Source organism: Anabas testudineus, chromosome 22, assembly GCF_900324465.2.
Source record: "Anabas testudineus chromosome 22, fAnaTes1.2, whole genome shotgun sequence".
Classification (NCBI taxonomy): Eukaryota; Metazoa; Chordata; class Actinopteri; order Anabantiformes; family Anabantidae; genus Anabas; species Anabas testudineus.
In genome coordinates, this window is record NC_046630.1 from 5753109 (window position 1) to 5777194 (window position 24086).

At 40.0% G+C, this 24086-nt stretch overlaps 1 protein-coding gene across 2 annotated transcripts in view; it reads right to left on the bottom strand.

Annotated features, from left to right (window-relative positions):
- The window catches only part of slc25a21 (solute carrier family 25 member 21), a 78395-nt gene that overhangs the window by 22624 nt on the left and 31685 nt on the right, over positions 1-24086 (bottom strand). For both annotated transcript variants that reach the window (XM_026338999.1, XM_026338998.1), the window contains exon 3: positions 5809-5857. In XM_026338999.1, coding sequence (XP_026194784.1) covers positions 5809-5857 — 49 coding nt within the window. The remainder of the gene's footprint in view (positions 1-5808; positions 5858-24086) is intronic.

Here is a 24086-nt window from a genome sequence, read left to right on the forward strand (position 1 = left end):
AGGAACGAGGTAAAATGCAAGCTCACATTTGGGGAAAAAAAAAGTAAAGGGTGTTAATGGAAACTCCAACGCCCCCATCCACTGCTCTACTGTTCAAGCAGAAGTGCTAAAGCAAAAAAGAGCAAAAAGCTCCTTGCTAAAGGTCCGAGAAGGTCATGCGAGTTTTGGGAGTCAGAAAAAAAGATTGGACGGCAGGGGGGCAGCAACGTGTCTGCAACACAGTCAAAGTCTAATAGAATCTAAGCGCAATGTCTCCACTCTGTAATTAGAGTAGTGGAATGTGAGCCCCATTCACTAATAGTGATTACAGGTGCTCTAGTACAACAAACGTTGGTCTGCTATTTATGTGTATCTGAAACTAAATTCTCTTATTTTATGCCATCTATCACAAAATGCAATAAAAGTAATGGCTTAAGTTAAGACCAGCTTATGATTCTTTCAAGAGCTTAGGACTACTTCTCTCCACAGGAGAGATAAAGATTTTATTTATTATAGTGGCTTCATTTGAATGTATTTGGAGTTTAAATATTAAACAGAAACACACACAGTAACTGAAGGTCTAAGATGAGATGTGAACACTGGATGTACTGGCTCGTCCTCCTCCCAAAACCGTCACACCCTTATTTTCTGTCTTGCCAGAAATAGGTAAAATTGTGTTGGCAATGAACAGACATTGTGAGGTTTGTGAGTCATTCAGTATGGACATATGTTAAGATTCTGGGCTGGTAGGTAGGTAGGTAAAGAGGTCTATTTATGCATCTGTCCATCTCACACATGGTCAAATAATTTAACATTTTCAATCTGACAATGTAAATAATTTCCCTGAGTCATAACATCCACACAGAAGACTGAGGCATCACCTACAAGAGTATGACTGGAATGCAAAGGCACCATATTTAATCCTGCCAAATATGCTGCTCTGGTCTACTCATGAAAAGACTTGCTCACTACCTTCTTAACTGGACTCACAACTGGGTCATGCTCATGCACTAAATCAATGCACTGACTGACTCTATGCATGCAAAATGTGCTTGGTGGGTTTATACTACAAGTAAAGTCTTTCCCTGACTCGCAGAGCCGGGGGGATTAGGAGCTGACTTGACGACCGCTGACCTGCCTGCTCCTTTACAAGGAAAGATCAGCTATGAGGGTGCTGCTGCTTTGTGCCCTGCTGTTTCAGAGCTGTGTCAGGGATTCCTCTATAAGCACATTGGGGTTCACCGAACAGCTGGGGGCAAGCAGAGGTGGTGGTGGGAGAAGGGGGAGTGAAGTCTTTCAGCAATCCTCAGTGCTGTCACACGTTCCCCCAAAAAGACTGGACGTAATCTGTCAAAGTCCCCATCAAAGATCACTTTCAAGCCCCCCAAGTGAGGCACACTTTCTTGCGTGCTGTGACCAAATGGAAGCAGTGTTGCCGTGAATACTGCCGCGAGCATGGGCCAGTAACCAGGTTTTTGTAATCAAGCTTGAAAGAGGCTACTGGCAGGCTTAGTGGTCTGCAATTACTCTTACAGCCATGTCATACAACACAATTCGCAATTGCATAATTCAATACAAAGCTTCTAAAGCACATGTACAACAGGGATTTCAAACAAAACATTACATAATCGCTCAACAAACTACAAATTCACAAGTAATGATGGAAGTTCAAACCATGCATTCAGCATGATGTGGATATTTAATTAGGTTTATATTAAACAAAAAGTAGTGGCTGATTCCACAACAGGCTAAATGAGATGGTTGCTGAAAAACTAAAACCACAATGGACAGAATGTGAAAACATAAGAAACAGTTAACGTACAGCGGGAGGAGTTAAACAGCTGAATGTACGAAAACGAAAAGACGAGAAGCTAATGACAATGGGAGGAGTGTGAGAAGGTAAGAAAGTGTGTGGGTGCAGTGGGAGTGGCCTGAAGTTATTGCACAAAATACATCTTTTGCGGCTTATTATGGCAAACATATTAGAACATGTGCCCACTGTGTAAACTGCAGGAGTTTCATAATGGCAGGAGAGGTTGGACAGATTGGAGGAAGGCGTGGTTTAAATCATCGGGCGGAAGTAGATGGGGTGACGGGAAGTTTCTTTTAGATGAGTATGAGTATGTTTGCACATGTATGCGTATAAGGGTGGAGCTCCAAGTAACAAGATCTTAACATGAAGGGAAATGCGGGCTCAGTGCAACTCTCTAATGAGAGAGAGAACCTGATCAGAGTCAGATGGGTGCCTCGAGCACACAGCCCCCTGCAGAAAGAGCTGCCCGACACCCTTTGTTACCTCCAAGTGAGCTGAGACCAGCCCATGAACCATGTAACTAGGTGGTTTCCAGGTTAATGAAAAGCTGTAACTCCGGTCCCACTGTCTCTCTCTGCTAAACTGACGACTGCCCTCCCTCCCTTCATAATCCCTTCATCTTCACCCCCACATTCCTGCCCCTACCCATGAAAGGAGTCGGCTGGGGGAAATCAGGGTCAGGGGCAATTAACTGTTTACTTTGTGTCAAGTATGGTACATTGATATTTTGGGCTGATTATTATCCTGAGTTAATGACAATGAGAAAAATATTTGAATTTCTGACATGATATTGGATGTGCCAAAATGATTTACATATTTTGCTGTAAACCCCAATTAATTAAGCTGGGGCTAACACTGATCTGTACCCTGCTGTGTGCGTGTCTCCAAATAAACGTAGTTTTAAATTGTACTTCCATATTCCAGGTGGTACTAATGTAGTAAAGTTGTTACTACTAAAATGCATCTTACACTTGAGCGATCCCCACAGAGCTTCCTGGGAAGGTGAACTCTGTAGGAATCGCTCAAATATAAGATGCATTTTACATTTTTCATAAGATAAGATAAATTAAAATGTCGGCAAAGGAGACTAAAAACACATTTTTACACATAATTTTAATCAAAAAGAAATTTGATTCCATTTTAAAGAATGTGAGATTTTTTTTTTATGATTCTGAAATGTTGGTTGGAACAGTTCCCTAGACGCTTGTGACGAGCATATTTCACCATGAAATTTTATAGACCGAGTGAATAAAAGGTTAATTAAAAAAGCATCAACTTAGCTTTCCGACTCAAACTATTCTCTAATTAAAAGGTCAACGGTTAAATTCAAGCTGCAACCATTTTTAATTTGTAGCAGCTTGTGCTGCGGCTCGATAGTGTAGTGGTAACATCACCGCCCTCCATGCGGGAGACCGGGGTTTGAATCCCAGCTGTGGGCTACCTTCAGTAGAGGTCCTTAGGCATGACCGCCTTACACTGCCTTTGTCTTGTACCTTGTAAGTCGCTGTAGGTGAAAGTGTCTGCCAAATGACTAAATGTAAATGTACTGCATCATTGCACAAGACAACCTGCCAGCTCGTTTGTTTTAGGGCTGCAATAACAATTTCAAATTTATTTATTTATTTTTTTAATTAAATTTTTATTTAATTCAAAGATGAAACCAGTAAATATTTGGCCTTTGATTAAAACAATTACTAGAACAATAACTTGACTATAAAAATAGTTTCAAGATTAATTTTCTGTCTACTGACTAATCAGGCAATTTACTGACTAGTTGCTGCAACAACATGCAGTGTATCCATGAGCTTATCTCATAATACTCTATGTAAAACTATATGTTCAGCTCTTTCACAACGAGGAAAGATGCAAGTCAAACAGATGGAAGGTGGCCTCTGCACGAGTCCCTCAGATGTAAGATAGATGTACTTGTTAGCAAAGGTGAGTAACTGGGGTTATGACTTGACTGGTCAGTGAGCACAGCAGGGGGGACGAGAGTGCAACAGCAAAAAAGGACAAAAAAAGATACACAGTGAATCATCTGACAGAATTTTTACTTTTATGTCCTGTAAATATAAGAATGTAATATAAGTTATTCTGTCACTCGTGTTTTCAGCTAATCATTTTGTTATGATGAACTTGCATTGCAACTCTGATTTTAAAATATCTCATAAGCGCCCATTTTGTGTTTTCCATCCTGCTGAAAGCTGTCACTTCTTTTTTTCAGCTTTCTGCAACACAGCTATTCATTTATCTGTCAAAGCAGTTATTTTGGCAGATGAATCAGTATTTGTTTAATGTAAAAAGCTGCCAAGTGGTCCTACGTTTTTTTCTTTTATTCATAACAGCATTATTATGGCTACTGGTGGAGTGTTGACTGAAACTAAACCGAAATCTGCAAATCACTGCCCCGTCCTCCTCCCCCTCACAGAAAGAGGAGTAAGATAAACCCTCATTTGGAAAATAGGTAAACATGAGCTCCCAGGCAGGTACACATTTAAGTTTACCTTCCTTAAAAAAAACAAAAAAAAAGGAAAAGAGAGAAAGAAAGAAAAAAGCCTTTGATTCCGAGTTGGTGGAAAAAAGTAAATTTACTCCAGTTGCCATTCAATTTGGCCTGGTGGACATTAAAGCAGGAGCCGGTACCTAATAAGAGCCATGCCTGTGAGAGAGAGACCTAGTGGAGGTGTGTCTGACTCTTGGCTCCAAGGTTCCTGCTAATAGATTTCAGCTCCCTCAATGTCCCAATTAGCTGGTAAGTATGCTTGGTTTATGAAATCATGTGTGGACGTTAAGTGTGTGAACATTCGTGAACAGGATAAGTGTATATCTGCATGTGTAGTGTATGTTTGTCACTCAGAGTAAGCATTAACTTCCTGTTGTTTAAACACTCCCGACAGTTTCAGAGGTTCTCCAATTAAAATAAACAGGCTATAATTCTGCCTTGCATTTGTTGAAAAGCATACTGTGAGCCAAGACCAAAAGGATCCCATTTACACGGACCCATTCTCAGCAACACAACACCCATCAACATAAACACATGGCGAAGCAAACAGAAAACAAACAGATAAACCTGTCCAGTTTTAGAGCAGGTTTTACCACTCTTTAAGGAAAAGCATTACTAAGAAAACAGCGAGTGCACTTTTAACCCTGACCTCATGTAAGGACGGACATGGCAGAGCTCAAGACTTACCTGTAATAAACCCCATAGCTTCCACACGTGACCATAAATCACACCATGTGCCTTCAAAGTATCAAATATCGACCAATACAACACCACGCACCTTTGGCTTTTATCGTTACGCTTCCTTCTGTGTTCTTATGGTGGCACTGCCTTCAAAGTGCAACCATCTCACGTTTTTTTTTTTCTTCTTTTTTTAAAGGCACGCTGGGCAATTTATTTACCAAGAAACTGCTGCCATAAATGACAGAAAAAGCACTACAATTTACTGACAAGTAGTGAATGGGGCAGGGGGGCTCAGAACAAAGCCAGAGGTCTTGGCTTGGCCTGTGAAGGACTATAAAGCTTTAGTAGTAGCCCACGACCTGTTTATGGCTGGCTGACACACTGTGGTGCAAGACTCCTGATCACTCTACAGCTCAAAAGTGCTGCTGCACAAACAGGAGATGGTAATGGAAAACAAGCAATTAAACGAGAAAATTAGGATTCTTTTTCCTTCAATCAATAAGTTAAAAGGTTTAAATCAATTAAAAAACCCTAAAATGTTGCCATTGTGTGAGGTAAAATGATGCTTTTCATTTTCCACACAGCTCCCTTTAAGACAAGGTGAGCGTTAGTGCTCGTTTGTGGAGAGTAAGTGCACAACTGAGCTGGACCTGGAAGCTGGGAAAGAAAGACCTGGTATGTTTGGAACGTCACTACACAGACCCAGATACCCACTGAGAGGATTCAAGACAGATGTTGAATAAAAATGGCATCCCTCTAAGTAGGTTATATCTTGGGTAAAGCTATGCAAAAGAAGTCAATGTGTGAGTTTTCAGGTGAATGTGTGTCTTACCTCGTCTTCACCACATCAAGTGGATGCATCAGGCAGATCTCTACCAGACCTGAGAAGTAAAAAACAGACAGAATAAGTTACTGTAATCGACATGTTCATTTAGCTGAATGTCAATATGTCAAAAAAAATGTACAATGACAGTTATGATAACCTATTGACGAAATAAATACTGTATGTACATATTAAATATTACACAAGTGCAATTTATAACCAGCAATAACACAAGGACCTATAGAAGTCATCCAGCTCTTTCAGTATAACAAAATTATAACTACTGTGAAGAATAAACTGTATATATTGCAGAACATGGAACAGAAATAATGTCCTGTTAAGACATATTTTGCATATTTTCTTACTGCAGTGACTCTTTATCACACTGTATAACTATGTGACAAACGCACACTGCAGTCACTTACAGTAAAAAAAAAAAAAAAAAAAAAAAAGCAAACCCTTAGAATTCCACTTCGACCTCGCTATAACGTGCTTCAACATACGGTAAGCAGTGGCGTGCAATGCTGTCAGTGCTCCAGTGAGATAACATTAGCTTCATATGTGAGTGGTCATAATATTCTTTTCTTTTTGCAGAGGGCCTTGATTTCTATAGCAAAGGTTACTTTAAGTTTTTTGATCAAATGTCCACAACAAGCATTAAAACTACTTTTGCAACAGTTTTTTATCAACAGCCCATAAACTTTTAAACTCTGGAGTGAATCGTTTAGGTTTTACTTCACGCTCCCCTGTCGTAGCACTATGGTGTGCCAAACTGTGAGTGCACCATTAAGTTCTGTTGATGAAAATGTTATTTAGTAAATTGTATTGCACAGTAAATTGCACAACATTCAGGAAGAATTTCAGACTTTCCTTCCTTACAAAACAGTTTAAGCTCAGTCATATTCCTGGCACATCCATACGTTAAGAAATATTTATACATAAATGCAAATAATTCTAAAAGGTTCACTTCTTTCTGTCACTGTATATACCAGACCTTGGCATGCAATGCTGTCAATGCTTTAATGAGATAACATTATTTGCTTCACGTGTGAATCGTCATAATGTTTTGACTAACTGATAGATATCTGATGTTTCATGTCAAGTTTGACAGCTCACCTCAAAAGAATCTGATAAAAAAAAAAAGTTGCTTGACTGTGAACCACAGCATAAGTGGGTGACTGCTTGTTCTTGAAGTATCTGTCCTTTCATTTTGTGCTGTGCTAATACAGCACTACTACAATCTTGTTGCTACAAAACCTCATCATCCGTCCATCAATTTTAAATGTCAAATATCTCAGTATTTAGTGTTAATTACATCACATGTTCTGGATGAGTGACCTAATAAGATGCCTTTTGTTAATTGATGCTGAAGTGAGAGCTGTCCAAAAACTAATTACAATCTACAGTTTACGTCATCTTTGCAGAGTTTTTAGGATTGCTTGTTGGTAAGTGAAATTCTTTTGAATTCTTGTAAATTGATTATTTACCAAACTAGGGTATGATTATAGTGTATCATACTGTATGTGTAAATATAACACACCATACTTAACTAACCATATTTCTATATAGTAAGCAGGAATGTTCAGTTTCACATGTGACTGACTGGCAGGGAGGTAACTGTAGTGATAACATATAATAATAGATTTCTAATAAATCTATAAAACTGCAATGATCTTGTAAGCTGCAACATATTCCCAACAAGGACATGTGTCAGACAGTTTAAAGACTTCAGTGAAAAGTAGTCTCATGTACCCTCCTTTGTGGTTCCTAAGAGATCCCTACATTTTCCTTGTTGTCAGCGCAGAAGCAAACAACCTTCGAGATCGAGAACTGCAATGACTTCCAGGTTGAGCGATGACTGAGGAACAATTAAATAAGGAATTTAGGATGTTTCCCCCAATCCCAAACATTTTAAAGGGCTGGAGTCACCAACCATATCATCCATGCAAACCCAGTACATCAGAAATGTGCCAGCAGCTGGAGAATCCATGCAAACGGGTGATCAGTGTGAGACTCTGAGGTTTCAAATGCATGCTAACTATGAGCATCTGTGTTGAAAAGCCACTGCTTTGGCACGGAGGCCTTCTGACTCAGTCAGGTTTTTTTTAAACTCGTGATTCTCACTGCATCCCTTCAGTGGTGCTCTGAGGGTTTTCCTTGCAGATTCCACTGTGTGTGTACACAGCTGCTGTGCAATATGGGTTCTTTCTAATTTGCTCAATTAAACATATTGTCTATAAAAGTGTGTGTCTTCTGGGGTTTTTCCAGGGAAGTAATTATCAAGTGAAATACCACAGAAAAAATTACTTTGTCTACAGTTGCATCTTAATGTATGACTGGGAGAACCAAGAACTATTAAACCAAGCTACCAGCGGGCAAGAGTCAAACAAAATTCCATCTGTCACGGCTCAGCAGACCTGACTATGATTATTAATGAGACTGCACTGAAAAGATAAATACTAGGCTGTTTTGCATACATTATTTGCCAGTAAGTCAGGCCACTAGTAGGCCCGCAGTGAAGATGAGTGGCATCAGATCTTTCAGCAGGTAATCAGATTACGTGATTAAACTAAACCTGCCCGCCTGCCCTATCAGCCTGTGCAAACAAAAAGATGCTGGGAAGTGACGAACAAGCTCCAACAGGTGATGTAGCAGCGGCAGAGAAGAGCAGAGCCTGGGAGGGGAAAACAAAAAAAAAAGAAATTCTATACAACTGTTCAAACAGCCCAATTGAACATTTGGTGGGAAAGTAAACAAAAACAGTTTGTCACCAAAGTTTTCCAAATCACCACAATTCCTCTGCAAACATGTAGTTTAATATACATTACAGTAAGTTACTGGCAAACTTGCACACATGTAAAATTTATCATGAACTATTTTTAAATCTTTAAATATGTCCTGATCTGACTTCTTCATAGAACTTTAGGCTACAGCGACACAGCAACAGATTTTACAACTAAATCTAACATTTCACTTGGCAAATGTTTCAGTTTTGTCTCTATATAATCTTGTTGAGCTCTTTTTCTTCCATATTTAATCACAGTAAAGGCTCAACCTTCAGCTAAAATGTTGGCGAGAGTGTTGCAAAAATGGTGACAGTCATGTTTCTGTTTCTAATCATTAAATTAAGATAATAAATAAAAAAAAAAAAGCATTGCTTGAAGTTACTTGTACCCTACAGTGTACGTGCACATCTGGAAATGTCACTCAAAATTAGGCCTTCGTTACTCTGTAATTCAATTAGAGTGATTAGTTATTTCATTGTGTTCAGGTCTTGGAATCCACTATTTTTTAATGAGGTTAATACAATTTCCAGAGCTTGTTGCATTGGACCTCCATGACAGCAGTTGCTGAAGGATTAAGTGATGACAAGCATGAAAGCAAAACTGGGTTGTGTTTATTTTAGCATTTGCCTAATGCCCTTCCAGACGAGACACCTTAAGAAGAGCTGCGTGGATGATGAGACTACGACGTAGTGTACGATGATGATCCTTGGTCGACCTTAAATTAGCATGCTGTGCTCAAGATAGATTTCTATGTATGGTATGTTGTCATGTGCAGAGTTATTACACAGGACAAGAGAAATGTTTTAAAAAACCTGTAGTATAATTTCATGTGCTTTCCATGATGATTAATAGCATTATGATTTTTTTGGTGACACTGTGAGTCTGGATGAGGAAGGGTTAATAACTACTATGCTAATGATAGTTGATCATGTCCTTCATGTCAGAATGCCTTTTGACTACTCTCAGGTAGGTGAAAGGTTTTTCCAGTCAAGATAACATTAGTCACAGGGGAACAATGCAGTTCTGTAGAACAGCATTGCTCACTGCAGAAGAGTTTACTGTATTTATATAACAGGCGAGGGAATCAAAAAAGTTGCAAACTGTCATAGCACTGCAATTTGATTTAGCAAGTCTTCTTAGTGGCTTAGTGTTTTCTGCTCCAGTGGTGATAATTTACTTCCACATAAAACTTGCTAAGTATTATCATGTAATGTGATTCAGATTTGACAGTAAGAAGTTGTGAAACTGTCCTTATGACACCAAATACATCAGAAACACCACTGAGAGGCAGCCTCTCCGCTCCACTGTGCCCCAGTGCATCATGCTTTTCCACTCTAGCCGTCAGCACATACTACTGTATAATAACAGAGCACAGCAGCAGTGGACCCGCAAACTCTTGAGAGCACTTCACACCCCTTGATAGCCTCTGATGAACAGGCACTGAGCATTGTGAGGACAAAGCAATGGGATGATGCTACTGTACCGAGTTGCTTATTGTAGTTTAACGTGCCTCTGCTTCTGTCTGGATCCAACCACCTCCTCCAGCTGTGAGAAGGAGTAGTAGAGTAATAGAGTAAAGCACCATCTGGCATTTATGGCTGTGCTATGTGTCAGTGTGTAACATCTTGGGAAATTTCATTATTTGAAGGTTCTTTTGTTTCTGAACCACAATGGTACTGACAGAGCTTGTCATCCAGTGCTTTGCAGACACACAGTCGGGCACAGGTGCTAATGGCATAGCAAGGGAGTGTCTGGAACACAGCCATCAAAACTCACTCTTACATATACAGAATATTATGAGACCGCTATTTGCTAATTGTTCTGTGGAAACAAAAGAGTTTCAACTATGCAGTGAGATGTTACTCTGCTCTTCTTATTGGGCTGAGCAGAAGTGGGTGATTAAGGAAACGTCTTGCTGAATCAATGAGATTTGGTTTTAAAAAGTGACACATCATCCATACTCAGCTGGGTTGATGTGTTGTCTATGGGCAGTCCCAACAAGAAGCACTCATAGTGCCACCGACGTACTGGTAAAACACGCCAGGTCGTCTGATAACTTATCTTCCAAGGGGAGAAGATCATACATCATGCAGATGAGATAATTATCTGAGTTGGTTTTGGCTCAGGAATGTACGCAGTTTGCTCCCACGCAGATGTAAAAAAGAAAACAATACTGCGTCAGGGAGCGATTGCTCAACGGGTGCAGGTGTCATCCATCACGCCAAGACACACACTGAATGACTGTAATTCCCAGCAACCACAGGGAGAAGGTCGCTGCGACAGGAAGCTGTTAAATTGACTAAAACACGAGAGACATGCTAGCTGCTTATTTCACACGCTTACTTGACCTGATAAATGCTTACCACCTATTTACTTAAATATGTTAATAATAGCTTCTTAATTACTCTTATTAAATAATGAAATGTTCATTTATAACAATCAATATTTGCTCTTTAACAGAAGTGACAATAGCAGTTACAGATAAGATGTTCTTCTTGAGAAGTCCCTACTACATGAAACGGAAAAAAACTATTTCTAAGTTTCAGAAATAACCCTACCTACTTACGTAATGGTAATTGTTTCATACAATTTCTACTACACCGTACATTTTTTGGTTCATTGAGTGCCAAAGCAGAAAATCATAGCTCGTCCTGCGGTTTCGAGGTGTGAGAGGAGGCATATGAGTGTCATAATAACAGAGCTTCACCTCACAGGCCCGCTCTGGTTTTGACAAGTGCTCCTGACTGAACCTGCAGGTGATATCTCATGCCTCCATGTCCTCCATTAATACTTTTCAAAACACATCGGCTCTGGAATGCTAAACAAGCCCTGTAAGCTGCTGCTCCCCTGCAATTTGTCATCTGCACTAACAAAGCCAACATGATATCCATCAGCGACTGGGACGGGCAGTTTGATTCAGAAACGAATTAATTTCTTTTAATGCTCAGACACTAGAAAAGGTGAAAGAATGAAGAATACTTTGGTGATAAATAACATGATAACGTCTTTCTCTGTATATGTATATATATTTGGCCTTTTTTTTTTTTTTTTGCACCAACTCATCAAGACCTTTTTGTTGCATTTGAAAGCTGTCTTGGCAATAAACCAAAAATAATTCCTCTTTTATTTGATTGATGAGAACATATTTGCCCTTGTCTTATATGAGGCCTGCTGATTTAGCTGCATTTTTCAGTCATAATATAAATACTGTCTGTGTTTGTGTTAGAAAACACTGGTGGTGGAGGAAATAAATGTAACGTACAGTAGAGGTACACAAATAACATGAGGCCTGCCTGCTTAGGTCAGGCCAATAAACTATAGTTACTACCAAATGAGACACACTATATTATTGAAATATTACCTAGAAACCAAACCTGTTTTTTAAGGCAACATCCAGTGTAACCGTTCCAAACTGATCGCATTAACTGAAATAGAGTATAAACCATTTTTGTACTATGATGACACATGGAATCTGTCATAAGAACAAATAATCACTTCATGGTGTGAGGGAGGTTGTGGAAGAAGTGATGCTCATCACTCATATTAAACACTGTTAAACAAAAGTAATGTCATTAATGTGGAAGGAAGCAACCATTACTAAAAGTGATATGTTATTCTCCTCATCTAACACTGTTTGTCTGTCACAGCTGGATAAATCCATTCACAGGCAATTAGTGAGGGTAAGATAAACTAAAACCAGACGGAAGGGAGGAGAAATCCTAAGCCCATCTCCTAAACCAAAAAGTAGTGTTGAAGAACTGGTTATGTCAAGGAATTGCATATTTAGAAAGTCTTCAGAGAAAGAAAGAGAGAGAGTAATTAATTGCAGGTAAAATTAATCAGGTGTCCTGTCTCAGAAGCACACAAGCATCCTGAAAAACTCCCCGCATAAACATTCTGCACATTAAAAAAGTTCAACTGGTACAACTAATGTTGCTTTGTAGGGTCACCTGCCCTTCAAATCCTTAACAAAGCAGAGCCTCAACGCAACATCCTCCTGTCAGGTCAGTAGTTGACTTGAACAGTATGAAAACAGACTCCTTATTTATTTTACCCGATACTTTTGCCTCAACAACTGACCTGTTTGTTTCTTTAAAAGGATCATCATATAAAAAATATGCACTTGCTAATCAAAGAATGCATGTAATATATATATATATATATATATATATATATATATATTTATACACACACACACTTCCCTGTGTAAATTAATTTTCACGAGTACGTCATCTTCCGTTTAGATTTCTCATCTACAGCATGCATCACAGCACATTTTTTCCAGTAGCTATATGCTGAGACAGCTCAAGTATTTCCCTGTCAGTCAACCTCGAGATGAACTTTGTGATGTAAATGGAAATAAAAAGGTTTTTGTGTGTCTGTGCTACCGTGTAGGTTAGACTGGCGCCAACTTCTGCTAATGATAAGTTAGTGACAGACTGACAGACGGTGCAGATCGTAGCCTCCCTCCTCCATTACTGTCACTGTTTTCTTGACACCTGTGGTCACGTTGTTTTTTTTCCCCTTTTTCTTTACACAAACATCTGATGCAAATAGACCAGCAGAGCGGAAGTGTGTGATGACGAGTAGAAAAAAAGGGACAAAATGGATGCAAAACCTGGTGTAACTGATGTTTGAGAGGAAGTGCTCTGTGTAATCTTGGCCCAATTCTTTTCATGAGGATTGCTTTTAAACAAATTGTCTCCAACTCCTGCAGGACACCTGTTACTGTCTAAATAATCCAGTAACAAAGGCTAGAGCACTGAAATATACCTCTAGAAATATCATCACAATATGCAACATGGTTCCAGTGCTACAGTAGTGGTTTCCAACCGGGGCATCGAAGCCCATGAAGGGGTCACGAAGCAATTCAGAAATCCAAAAATAAAAGGACACTTCTTTGAGAACAATGAATGATGGCCAAAATAAAAGGGAGATAAGAGGTCTGAGAATATAATGTGTTGACAATTTATTATACTGCCCTTTCATCCATCCCCAAGAGAAGTAAGATCACTCCCTCACCAGGGAGGTCGTACACAAGGATTTTAGGAGTTGTGACCATTCTGGTAAAGTGAGAAGCGAACACATCCTTGGAGGCAAATTGGAAGTCTCTAACCAACTTTCATCAGACAGAAGAAGCTAATTGGATGAGGGGTGTAATGTTTCAACCTAACAAGGTCAGTTGCCGCAAGTCCTTGTCCAGATCACCTCCCCTGGAGAATCTTCAGTGACAGCAGCTATAAAATGTTGTACTTATTTGTCTGTGACCTCATCCAACACCTGCTTTTTAAACATCCTCTGTGTCTGTGGTTTTCATACTGACATGACACCAAAAACAAGTTTAAAAAAATGCAATCCCAATATTTTATACACAGATACACCCCAAGTCTGTTTAAATACCTGAAACGTTTGACATACTGGATTCCCTGTGTAATTCTTTAATTTAAATAACTACATGAGAAGGACTGAGACTGGCATAAAATGTTGGCACCTGGCATTATTTAACCCTGTTTGTTCCAGCCTTATTGTGTACTCTCCCTAAAAAGTCCCTGTTGGTGCCATTTCAAACCTCCTCATACCTACAGGTCAGACACAGCCTGAATCCACAAAGTGATTAGTTCTTGGCTGTTAGCACCAAAGCTTTGATTATTAGATTGTCATCACATGAACTCTATAAATGAACATTAGTGTATTCTACACGGCTGTTATTAAATGATAATGATGATGATCAAATATGACAAATGTTTATTTAGTCAGAACAATAACAGAGACAGACTTCACTGTTAATCTATTTACCTGGAATTGTCAATAAAGAGCGATCACAGGTAACCAAAACAGAAAGAACACACAAACGGCTTGTCCCCACACCAAACTCAACTCACTATCATGTATTTTGCAAACAGAGAGATCTAACAGCCTGACAGTAATGGAGAAATGATGTTTATTTTCCTGCATCACAGTTAAGTTGATGTTACACTGAATTTTAACTGACGGAACAGATGTCACTGAAATGGGCTCTATGTGTCACAATATTTGACTACAGTTGGAAAATGTCATCAATTCGTTAGAATAACAACAAAGTCAATCTATTAATGTGTTACCTGGTGTGTGAGCTGACGTGTGTGTGTGTGTATGTGTGTGTGTATTTGTTCAGTCAGGTCTGTCTGAATCACTTTGTGGTTTTCAGCACACACAGGTCTAGTCGGAACATGCTGAATAATTCTGCTATTAGACAGTCCAATGAAATAATGACACTGGACAGGAAAACGGGAAAAGAATAAAAAAAATGCTGCTACCGAGCAATTCTTGTGCAAGGTGTTTGTTTGGCAGCAATTCCCAGTCAGTCAGGATTACTTGTACCAGACATATGTGTTTAGGAGAAAGAGGAATACGCTTATTAGAGTGAGGCTTTTCTTTTCTTTCATATATTTACTCTCCCAATCCCCAGTCAATCACATCTGTGTAAAATGTAATAATAAAAAAAGAGTATACTTGACTTCTATATCATTGTCCAGCATATTTCACTAGCAATTAAGCAAAACACTTGACTAACACATGCTTGTCTGGTACATAAGCCAAGAAAAAAAAAAGTTTTTCTGGCTTAAAGTTCAAAGCTGTGCCTGAATTCACTGAAATAACTAATTCATAGTCATCACTGAACATGACACAAACCAGATAACTTTTGTTTAGTTATAGTAGATGGTTGCACAATTCAGTTTATGAAAAGACATATTTTCAATCCCCATCCCAAGGATTATAATGCATCTAAAATGTTCTACATTTTTGTACCCCCTCTGCATTTAATTGTTAAACAATGCACTGAGAACACAATTTTACTTCAGAAAATGGATCCACCTTATGCAACTGCTCTTCCTTGCTATATAGATATAAGATATAGTTTATATCTAATAAATAAGTTGGGTTTCATAGACTTTTTAAAAAAGTAGTTTTAACTAGGCCATCTGCATAAGATGCACCAATCTGAGTTGGTGAGTTGAGCTGCATAACAAGCAGAGATGTCTGCACATATATTTCTAAAACTGCCAACAGAGATGAGGAAGTAAAAAAATCATTTAGTTACTCCAGAGACAATGTTATGTGACTCTTAGTTGGACCACCTAAATTTAGGTTTGCGTAAATAAAACTTCTAGGGGGAAGTTAACCATGACTTCAAAGGTCCACTTGAGCAAAAATTCAGACCTTGAAAAAATAGTTTATAGTGAATGAAGCAAAAAATTATATTGAAAATATAAATCAATACCATTGAGAAAAGAACACGTTTTAAATTTGCAATCAACTTCAACTCCATTGCAACAGCATTGGCACCTGGTTTTCTATCTGCTGTACCAAAATGAGACAACTGATTTCTCATTTTAATTAAAACTAGTGATCTTAACTTAAACCTCCAGGAGTCCTACTTCTCTAAGGCGACACTAAGGATACGAAGAAAAAAAAAAAAAAGCATAATGGTCAATCTGCACCTAAATTGTTGACACGTTTAGGTGCCACCACTCAGAGTGATCGTACAATCTACAATTCAAGAATCACTTCTATTGGCTTAAATCCAATGCTGCAGCAATAGTCACTTATACATTGAACAGTGTTAGACAACATGCAGTTTTTAAATGGTTTCAAACTAACATCTGGAACATGAGGGGAACATTGCTGGAAGCTCTTCTGACAGGACTCTGAGGTTACATCAGATAAGAAAAATGTTGAAAAGGATTAAGGACGTAGTAGTGCTGGAAATACTTCAACTTTACAGATACAATAACAATCAAATCTTGCATGTTTCTATGTTCTATGATACTTTTTGAACTTATGCAGAGCTTCATGGTGAGCCCTTCTGTGATGCTGCTGTGTTATGTGAAGCAGAATAGTAAATGGGTAGTAAGTGGACTTCCCACTGTAGACACCACCATCATTAACTTCACCACATCACCATAACATCACCACCACCACGGCTGACACACCCACCCTGCCTATAACCCTCTAGCCTTCAGCAAATTCACCTTGTGTAAACAAAGATCTCATCCCCAACCCCCAGAGGGGAGAACTGTGTCGTTACTGTCACCTAGTGGACAGAGGGGAGACAGATTGATTAATACACAAAGAGGTGAGACAGAGACAGATATGGAAAGCACATGTGAGAACCACACAAAGGTTGGCTCTCTGCCTGAAAGAAAAGGAAAAGCAGCTGCAAAAGGAACTCAATTTAATGTAACAAGAAAAATAGAAATACAAATTAGTAATCACTAAGGTCGCATTTGAAATTGGATGATCCTCCCTAATCAAAAATGTAAAAGATTCAAGCTACGTCATGGCTGTAACATACAACCCTGTTATTTTAAACAGCGGCAGAGGTGACCACTTGGCCAAAACAAGCACAACTTTGTCCGGAAGCTCACCTGAGTCCATAAAAGCTGATAATAGAGCCAATAATTGGAAGGCAACAGCAATAATGGTGTTTTAGTGAGGCAGTAAATTCTTTAATTAGTTGTTAACACCCTCTGTCTTATGGATAAGTTGAAGCTCCCCCCATTGCTTGCTTGCTGTCTAGAGCAGGTTGGATGGACATTTTGGGCCAATAGCACATCTTTGAAAACAGAAAAGACCAGCACCTTTCCTGTGAGCAGGGTGTTAAGCACCTGCTTTCCATAACAACTATATTCTGGGAGACATTTAAAGCTTCAAAAGCTATTATGTTCAAGCTAATGTGTAACTTTGCTGCACACGAGCATGAGATCTAGCATGAGGTTGAAAATTCTGCCAGAATAGATATCTTCTCTGGGCCCAGGACTCTTGCCACCTGGAAGAAAACGTTCTTTGGCTGACATTTCAGGATGCATCATGGTAGGGACATTGTCCAAACATACAATCTTTGTGGGTAAAGAAAAGGACTGCAAGGTAGATAAATGCAAATGATGCAGGGACTGAAAAACCAGCGGACATTCCTGAACAGTGATACAATCTTTCAGTCCACAAACTATCCATGGTGAGAGTGATACAGTAGAAGAGAGAGTGAATAAGCTGACAGGGTGGTCCGTCTTCTCTTTACTGGTTTGGCTGACAAGCGTGATGGAGAAAGGCAAAGAACTGCACTGCTACAGCAGTAGCAAGAGTAGGACCTGTGGCTGCAGCTACAGTAAAGAACCCGCATGGTCCGCTCTAGTCTTAACCCGAAAGACTTAAAGGAAGGAAGCTATTACCAAAGTGTAAATGCACTCGGCCATCACTGCTTAAACACAGTCAAAATATGGTCCAGCACATGGGGAGAAAAATAATCCCTTTTTAAACAAAACAGGGCTCTTTTGTCCCCTCTCTTGTATAAGTGAAGGCCCTTCACAACCCTACCAGCTTCACACATATTGTTAGCAAGCTCATTGTGTCTCTTTCCAAACATCGCATAACACAGATGCAGATGCACGCCGGTGGTTTGGGTCTGATGAGAGACTGTGATTATGTTACATACAGCAGTGGTTTGATGCAATAATTATGCAATCAGCAGCACAACTGAGTGTTATGTCTATGATTCATCAACATTATTTGAATTGGGGTAATTAATTATTGCAGGCAGGCAGGCAGGCAGGCAGGCTGGCTTAATGGCTCACTGTGTGACAGGACATCCCTGACAGCTTTTGTTTTGGCAGATGGCCCTGTGCCATGTCGCTCAACCAGCACAAGGGAAAACTATATTCAGGCATTACCCTCAGCCTATCAATGCTCTCTAAGTCATACACAAAACAGACTATACATTGACAAACGGGGGGAACAGATGGAAAAAGTGGCAGAAGCTGGTTCTTTATGTGCTGAATAAAGTGCAGAAAAAATAGCTAAAACTAAGGAAATCCAACATAAACCAGAGCAAACATGGCATTATTCCTGCAATCTTGGACAGTTAAGTCAAGATTTGTACACATCACATGTCTCTTCATCTAGAAATGAGAGGTAAGGCTCTCCAGTTGTCAGTAAAGAGACAAACCTGGAGCTGCTCCATTGGCACTGAATGACGGACTGAATTTCGGAACTGACTCAGTGACCAAAGCGATGCGGAAAAAGGTCAAGCAAACACACTTTGAGTCCATAAGTCACCAATTCATTGTCAATGAAGCACATCCACTCTTTTGTCTCTGGCTTCTCATAATAGCATCAGATTTTAGCCTTGGTTCTCTGGTTTCTCACTGGTGTGAGAGACTTGTTGAAGAGGTAGCTGAGTGATTAGAAGTTTGCAGAAATCCTAATGTACTGCATTTAGAGAGCATTCTTAGCAAAAACCTAAAAGTATACAGTCCAATGATACTACACAAGCATAAAAAACGACAACACTGTAGGCAACAAACTATAGAGAACATATAAAGTAAGATTTCCTTTTCCTTTCACATGGAGATGCAAAATTGTTAATGAAATTCAGCAACACGCAAAAGAAATGGCTCCATTATCCTGTAATTGAGGGGTCAAGATCTCCCCATTGGACAAACTCCAGCTGAACCGTGCATCGACATGGTAGCTGCTTTTATCCTGCTATTTGTCAGAAAAGCTGAAATAACTCCAAACTGTCAACAGAAAATTATGAATGAGAACTAGTTTTGGGGGAAAGGAGAAAAGTCAAATTGTAACCACACTAATAAAATTTAAAAGGTGGTGTATGAGGGGCTCCAAAATGTAACATCAAGTGTTGATGTTTAGTGTTGAAGAATGATTAATAAAATGTAATAAATAATGGTTAAAATGGTAAAACCTTCAAAGAATGAAGTTAAACATGCTGCTAAAATCCAGATTTCTAAATTTCAGTGATCATTTTTAATTTTGCATCAAATGGAAATAGACCATTTTCTTTTTTTTTTGGATATGTGAAGGTTCACAAAAGCTTAAAGCAAATTGACATGGACTCCCTTCAATGTGTGGGGGATCCTGTGCAGCAGCTGGTGTCTTGGGACTGATCTTAACATGTCCTAAAGAGAACCGTCAGTTTACTCAAGTTAAGCTATCACCGAGGTCAGTTTGGCGACAGCAGTTGCACATCCTATGTACATCTGAAGCAAAAGCGAGGTGATGCAGGGCGAGTAGCAGCAAATGCTTTTTGGGCACCGGTTTTGCTATGACAGATGCTGACGATGAACTCTTGACACTGGCTCAACTGGTTTATGTTCAACATGTGTGTCTCCGCTAGTGTCTCTGGTTTCCAGAAGGCTGCCCTGGCTCGTTTACTGTGGACGCAGGTATGTGTGGGTCTGTGTGTGTGGAGGCCAGGAAGAGATGAGTGGAGCAGCAGGATCTGTAGCTATCTGGGAGGTTCTGCATAATGACACACTGGGGACAGATTAGGTTCTTGTCCATCAGGGTTCCATCAGGAAGACTCTGATTTACAGCCATGCTGACCAGCCAGCCTGCCCTCCACCCAAAGCAAACACACACGGAAAACACCGCCGCCTCTGTGTGGTGGCAGCTGGTGGGCTCGCACACATGTTGCATTTGGCTACTTCTTACGTCGGTCAGTCTTTGACTTCAACATCAGTGCAAGAGTGAACATGGAGCAGAAAGACCAACTTCAAATCACAGCTACGTCAATTTTGATGTCAAATTCTTTGTGAGTGTGCGCATATGCGTACATGTCAGCACAGATTGCTGTGTATGCTACTTTCTGCCCACCTCCACACAACAGTGACAGAAGGGAGAAGGACAGATCCATTAAACAAGATGTCACCCCCAAACACAACAATGATTAATCACATGCTGCAAATTATAAGCACCTGTATGAGCAAAGCAAAGCCCTCTCCCACTGTCTGACTGTGTGCTTTCACTCTCTCAGACAGCCTTCCCACCACCTCCACAACCCCCCGGCCCCTTCTCTCCTCACTGACCCTCGGCCCCCCTCATTTGGACCAAGAGGAAATATTCCTGAAAAGAAATAACTCACCTCAGACACAAAAGACCATTTGGACTCGATATCCTATGCAGAGCTGACGCACAAGAAAAGCTACGTACAAAGCAAATATGTTTTTATATGATTTTATATTAAGAATAATACCTGGTAAATCTTTTGAATTGTACTGTTAAGTCTGATAAAAGTTGGTTTAGGGAAAAAAAGAAGATAAGAAATGGAAGTTCAGTTTGTTAGAAACAAAGCTTGTTCTTGTCGTATTCAGCTTCAAACATATTGAATTCACTTTTAGAAGACTGTGACCCTCTGTGTAAAATCACCTGAATTCATTATGCTAACGAGCCAGCCGTGCTGATAGGCACATGGGCTGATGTGAGGAAATGTGAGTTTGATTAATGTGGGCAAAATTGAGCTGTGCAGACTGCTCCCCAGCCCCAGTTAAAGGAGTCGCCGGCCATCAGACTCAAAAGGCTAAAAGCTGCAGAGCAAGCTCTCTGGACTGAACTGTTCGCTGACACTTCACAGCCAATCTGCAGCAGACCTTCCTCTGCTGCCACACAAAACAAACCTGGCCTCTGCCTGGATTTGAATAAATCTAGCTGGCACGAGCAGCACTTAATGAAAACCATATTCCTGATAGCTTACACAATAATGAAGATGGGACCTGGTGTTTTGTGTTCATGTAAATACATTTTAAGCAGACCTGAGCTGGCTTGTCTCTGTATGTGATCCTCCAGTGCTCTTAAACTGGACCACAGCAGGCAGGAAGGCAGGACCAAGCAGGCCAATGAAGCAGACACTTTAGAGAGTGGGTCCCAAGAGACAAAACATCTCACGAAGCCCAATCCATAAGCAGCAACCCTGGTGATCTCTAGCCCTTAGGGGAGTGTGGCCCACCGCCATGTATGAAGATGGAATAGAGATGGAGAGGTAGAGAGGGAGAAGTGGGGGGTGAAGCAAGAGGGAGGAAGGGGAAAAGCAAATCTGAGCAACTCACAGCCCCCAGGTACCTGCCTGTACAGTCGCCTCTCTCCAAATGTTTACTTTGGACCAGACTAGCGGCCAACTGGTTGCAATTGACCTTCTACCAGGACGAGTTAGAGAGTGAATATGAGACTTTTCCTTCTGGGAAAAAGATGGAGGAAAGCCACACACATACAGACTCTAAAGTACACACGCATACAAATGACTATCAACAGATGAATGAAAAAAAAAAAAAAACACAACAAATATATAAATTAATAAAACAATTAGTGCATATTTAAAAAGGACACGTTATATCTGAGTGTAAAAACAGCGAGGGGAAAAATACGTAAGTAAAGTAAGTAGTAGTAAGTAAGGAAGTAAGTCAACAGAAACTTCGTTACTACACAAGTCCACCTGCCACAGGTGTTAGAGCTCAGATGTGCTGACTCACAGGCTCCGTTGCTGGCTGCAAAATCAGACAGTGTCACAAGCAAATACAATACACTACAGACTCAGAGATCTCTTCTCATTCTCCTCCTCCACGTGTTAACTGGTTGGTCAACCAAACGACAACAAGGAGAGCTAGGTTGTGATGGAGGAGGGTTGCAGAGAGGAGGCCCGCTAGCCCCGTAGACTAAATAAAATCTCTTAATCCTCATAAACTGCTCCATATGAGTATTACATCCCTAACTCTGCACAGAACCTCCAAGGGAATGGAACTCATTTTGTGGGTAAAACATTACCAGGATTCCTCCTGTTGCTGCCTGGCTTCCATAATAAGTTCCGTGTTCTGCTGAGGCCCACTCCAATGCACACATCCCTGCACATATTGATGACAGAATGAGCTTATAATGAAAAATGCCCCGGTAAATATAAATGAGGGGGCTGTATGGATGACATGATCGCCGTCTATGAATTTGCATGTGTGTTCTGACAGGCATGTTGCCCAACAAGGAGGCAAAGTGTGTGCACAAGCCCTTTAGGGATTTGTTGCACCTCAGGAAGAAAAAAAACAAAACAAAACATAGCAATGCTGACATGCCACCCACTTGCTAAACAGGATCATACAGGCCTATGGGGTTGATATAATTCATCAATAAATATCACATTTAAAATAAACATATCCATGTAATCATTTCACTTGTCAGCTGGCCTATTCATGCTCAGCACGCAAGCCCTCACAGCATACACCTGAACAGTGTAAGCATGCGCCGGCCCAGGCAGGAAACGGGGGGGAGAGGGCAGGTTGGCATTTCACTCCAGGCCACTCATTTGTCACAATTGTCACAGAACGCACAAACACAAATTACTGAATTATAACTGCGGATGTGTGTGTCCTGCCTTGGCTAAATCAAGACAGCGCTGTGAGTTGTCATAACACAGCGCTGGTGTGTCTGGGCCACCGTGAGGGTGAAAGAGGTGGCCTGAGTTTTTGTGACCGCTGTTCTCACCAATTATTGGTGTAAACACAACATGAATGCAAGAGTAACTGACACAGAAGGCGGAGAATAAGGAAAACACAAAGGGAAATGAAAGTACCATAAAAGGTGTTAGAGTTACAGCATTTTAAAACACATTACTGTCGCTTTAACCAGGATATATTGGTGTAATTGCTATTAACAAATCCTGCAGACAAGAGGTAGCCTGTCTCAGAAAGATTAACTACAGGACAAAATTTATTGCAGAGCGTAAACAAACAGACCAGAGACAAGGATTTGAATTATTACTTAATCAACTGAAAGCAAATTAATTATATATAATTACTCTTTCTAAGAAAAGTGCCAAATATTTGCTAGATTCAACTTCTTCCAATTGATTTGTTTTTTCAGACAAATAAGAAGATCTCAACATGCACAACCTGATTAATAATGGATTTCTCAGGCCAACATAAGAGTTTGATATTTCCCAATAATTATATAATATCCTGTGGTAATTACACAAACAGCCAACACATTCTGACATTTCATAGACAAAATCATCAATCGATTAATCAACTATATAACCAGTAGCCTCCCTCTCATCTAAACCTGCAGCTATCAGGTGACTTTTTCCATTGGTTTTTCCTCATTCCAACGAAAGCAGAAAATCTGATTTACTAATGCTGAAATGCTTAAAAGTAGTAAAGTACCAATTCTACATATTCGTCGTTCACAGGATAAAAATACTTCAGAAATCTCAATCCATCAAGCACCAGATAAACCCCCCAATCTTACTATAAAGAGGTGTTGGTCTGCGTCTGACCTGCTCTGTTGTACAGTGTGTGTGTGTAAGTCGAGGTGAACCACTCAGGTATGGTGGCCCAGACGCAGGAAACATATTAACATGGACCACGGTTTACTCTCCTAACCACACTGCATCCCACAGGGACATGGATAAAAAGCTCAAGCTAGACACACACACACACACACACACACACACACACAAATCTAAACACATAAATTCAGATATACTAGACAGTTACACAGACAAACATCAAATATTTTAGATATATTTGCAAAACAGGACACATACAGTACTTGCATACACTGATGAAGACACACGAACACAACACAAAAATAACATTTAACTACTATTTAACATACACATATTTATAGATTAATAGATGCATATACACACACTTGGACATAGAGACACACAGTTCAACTGACACTCAG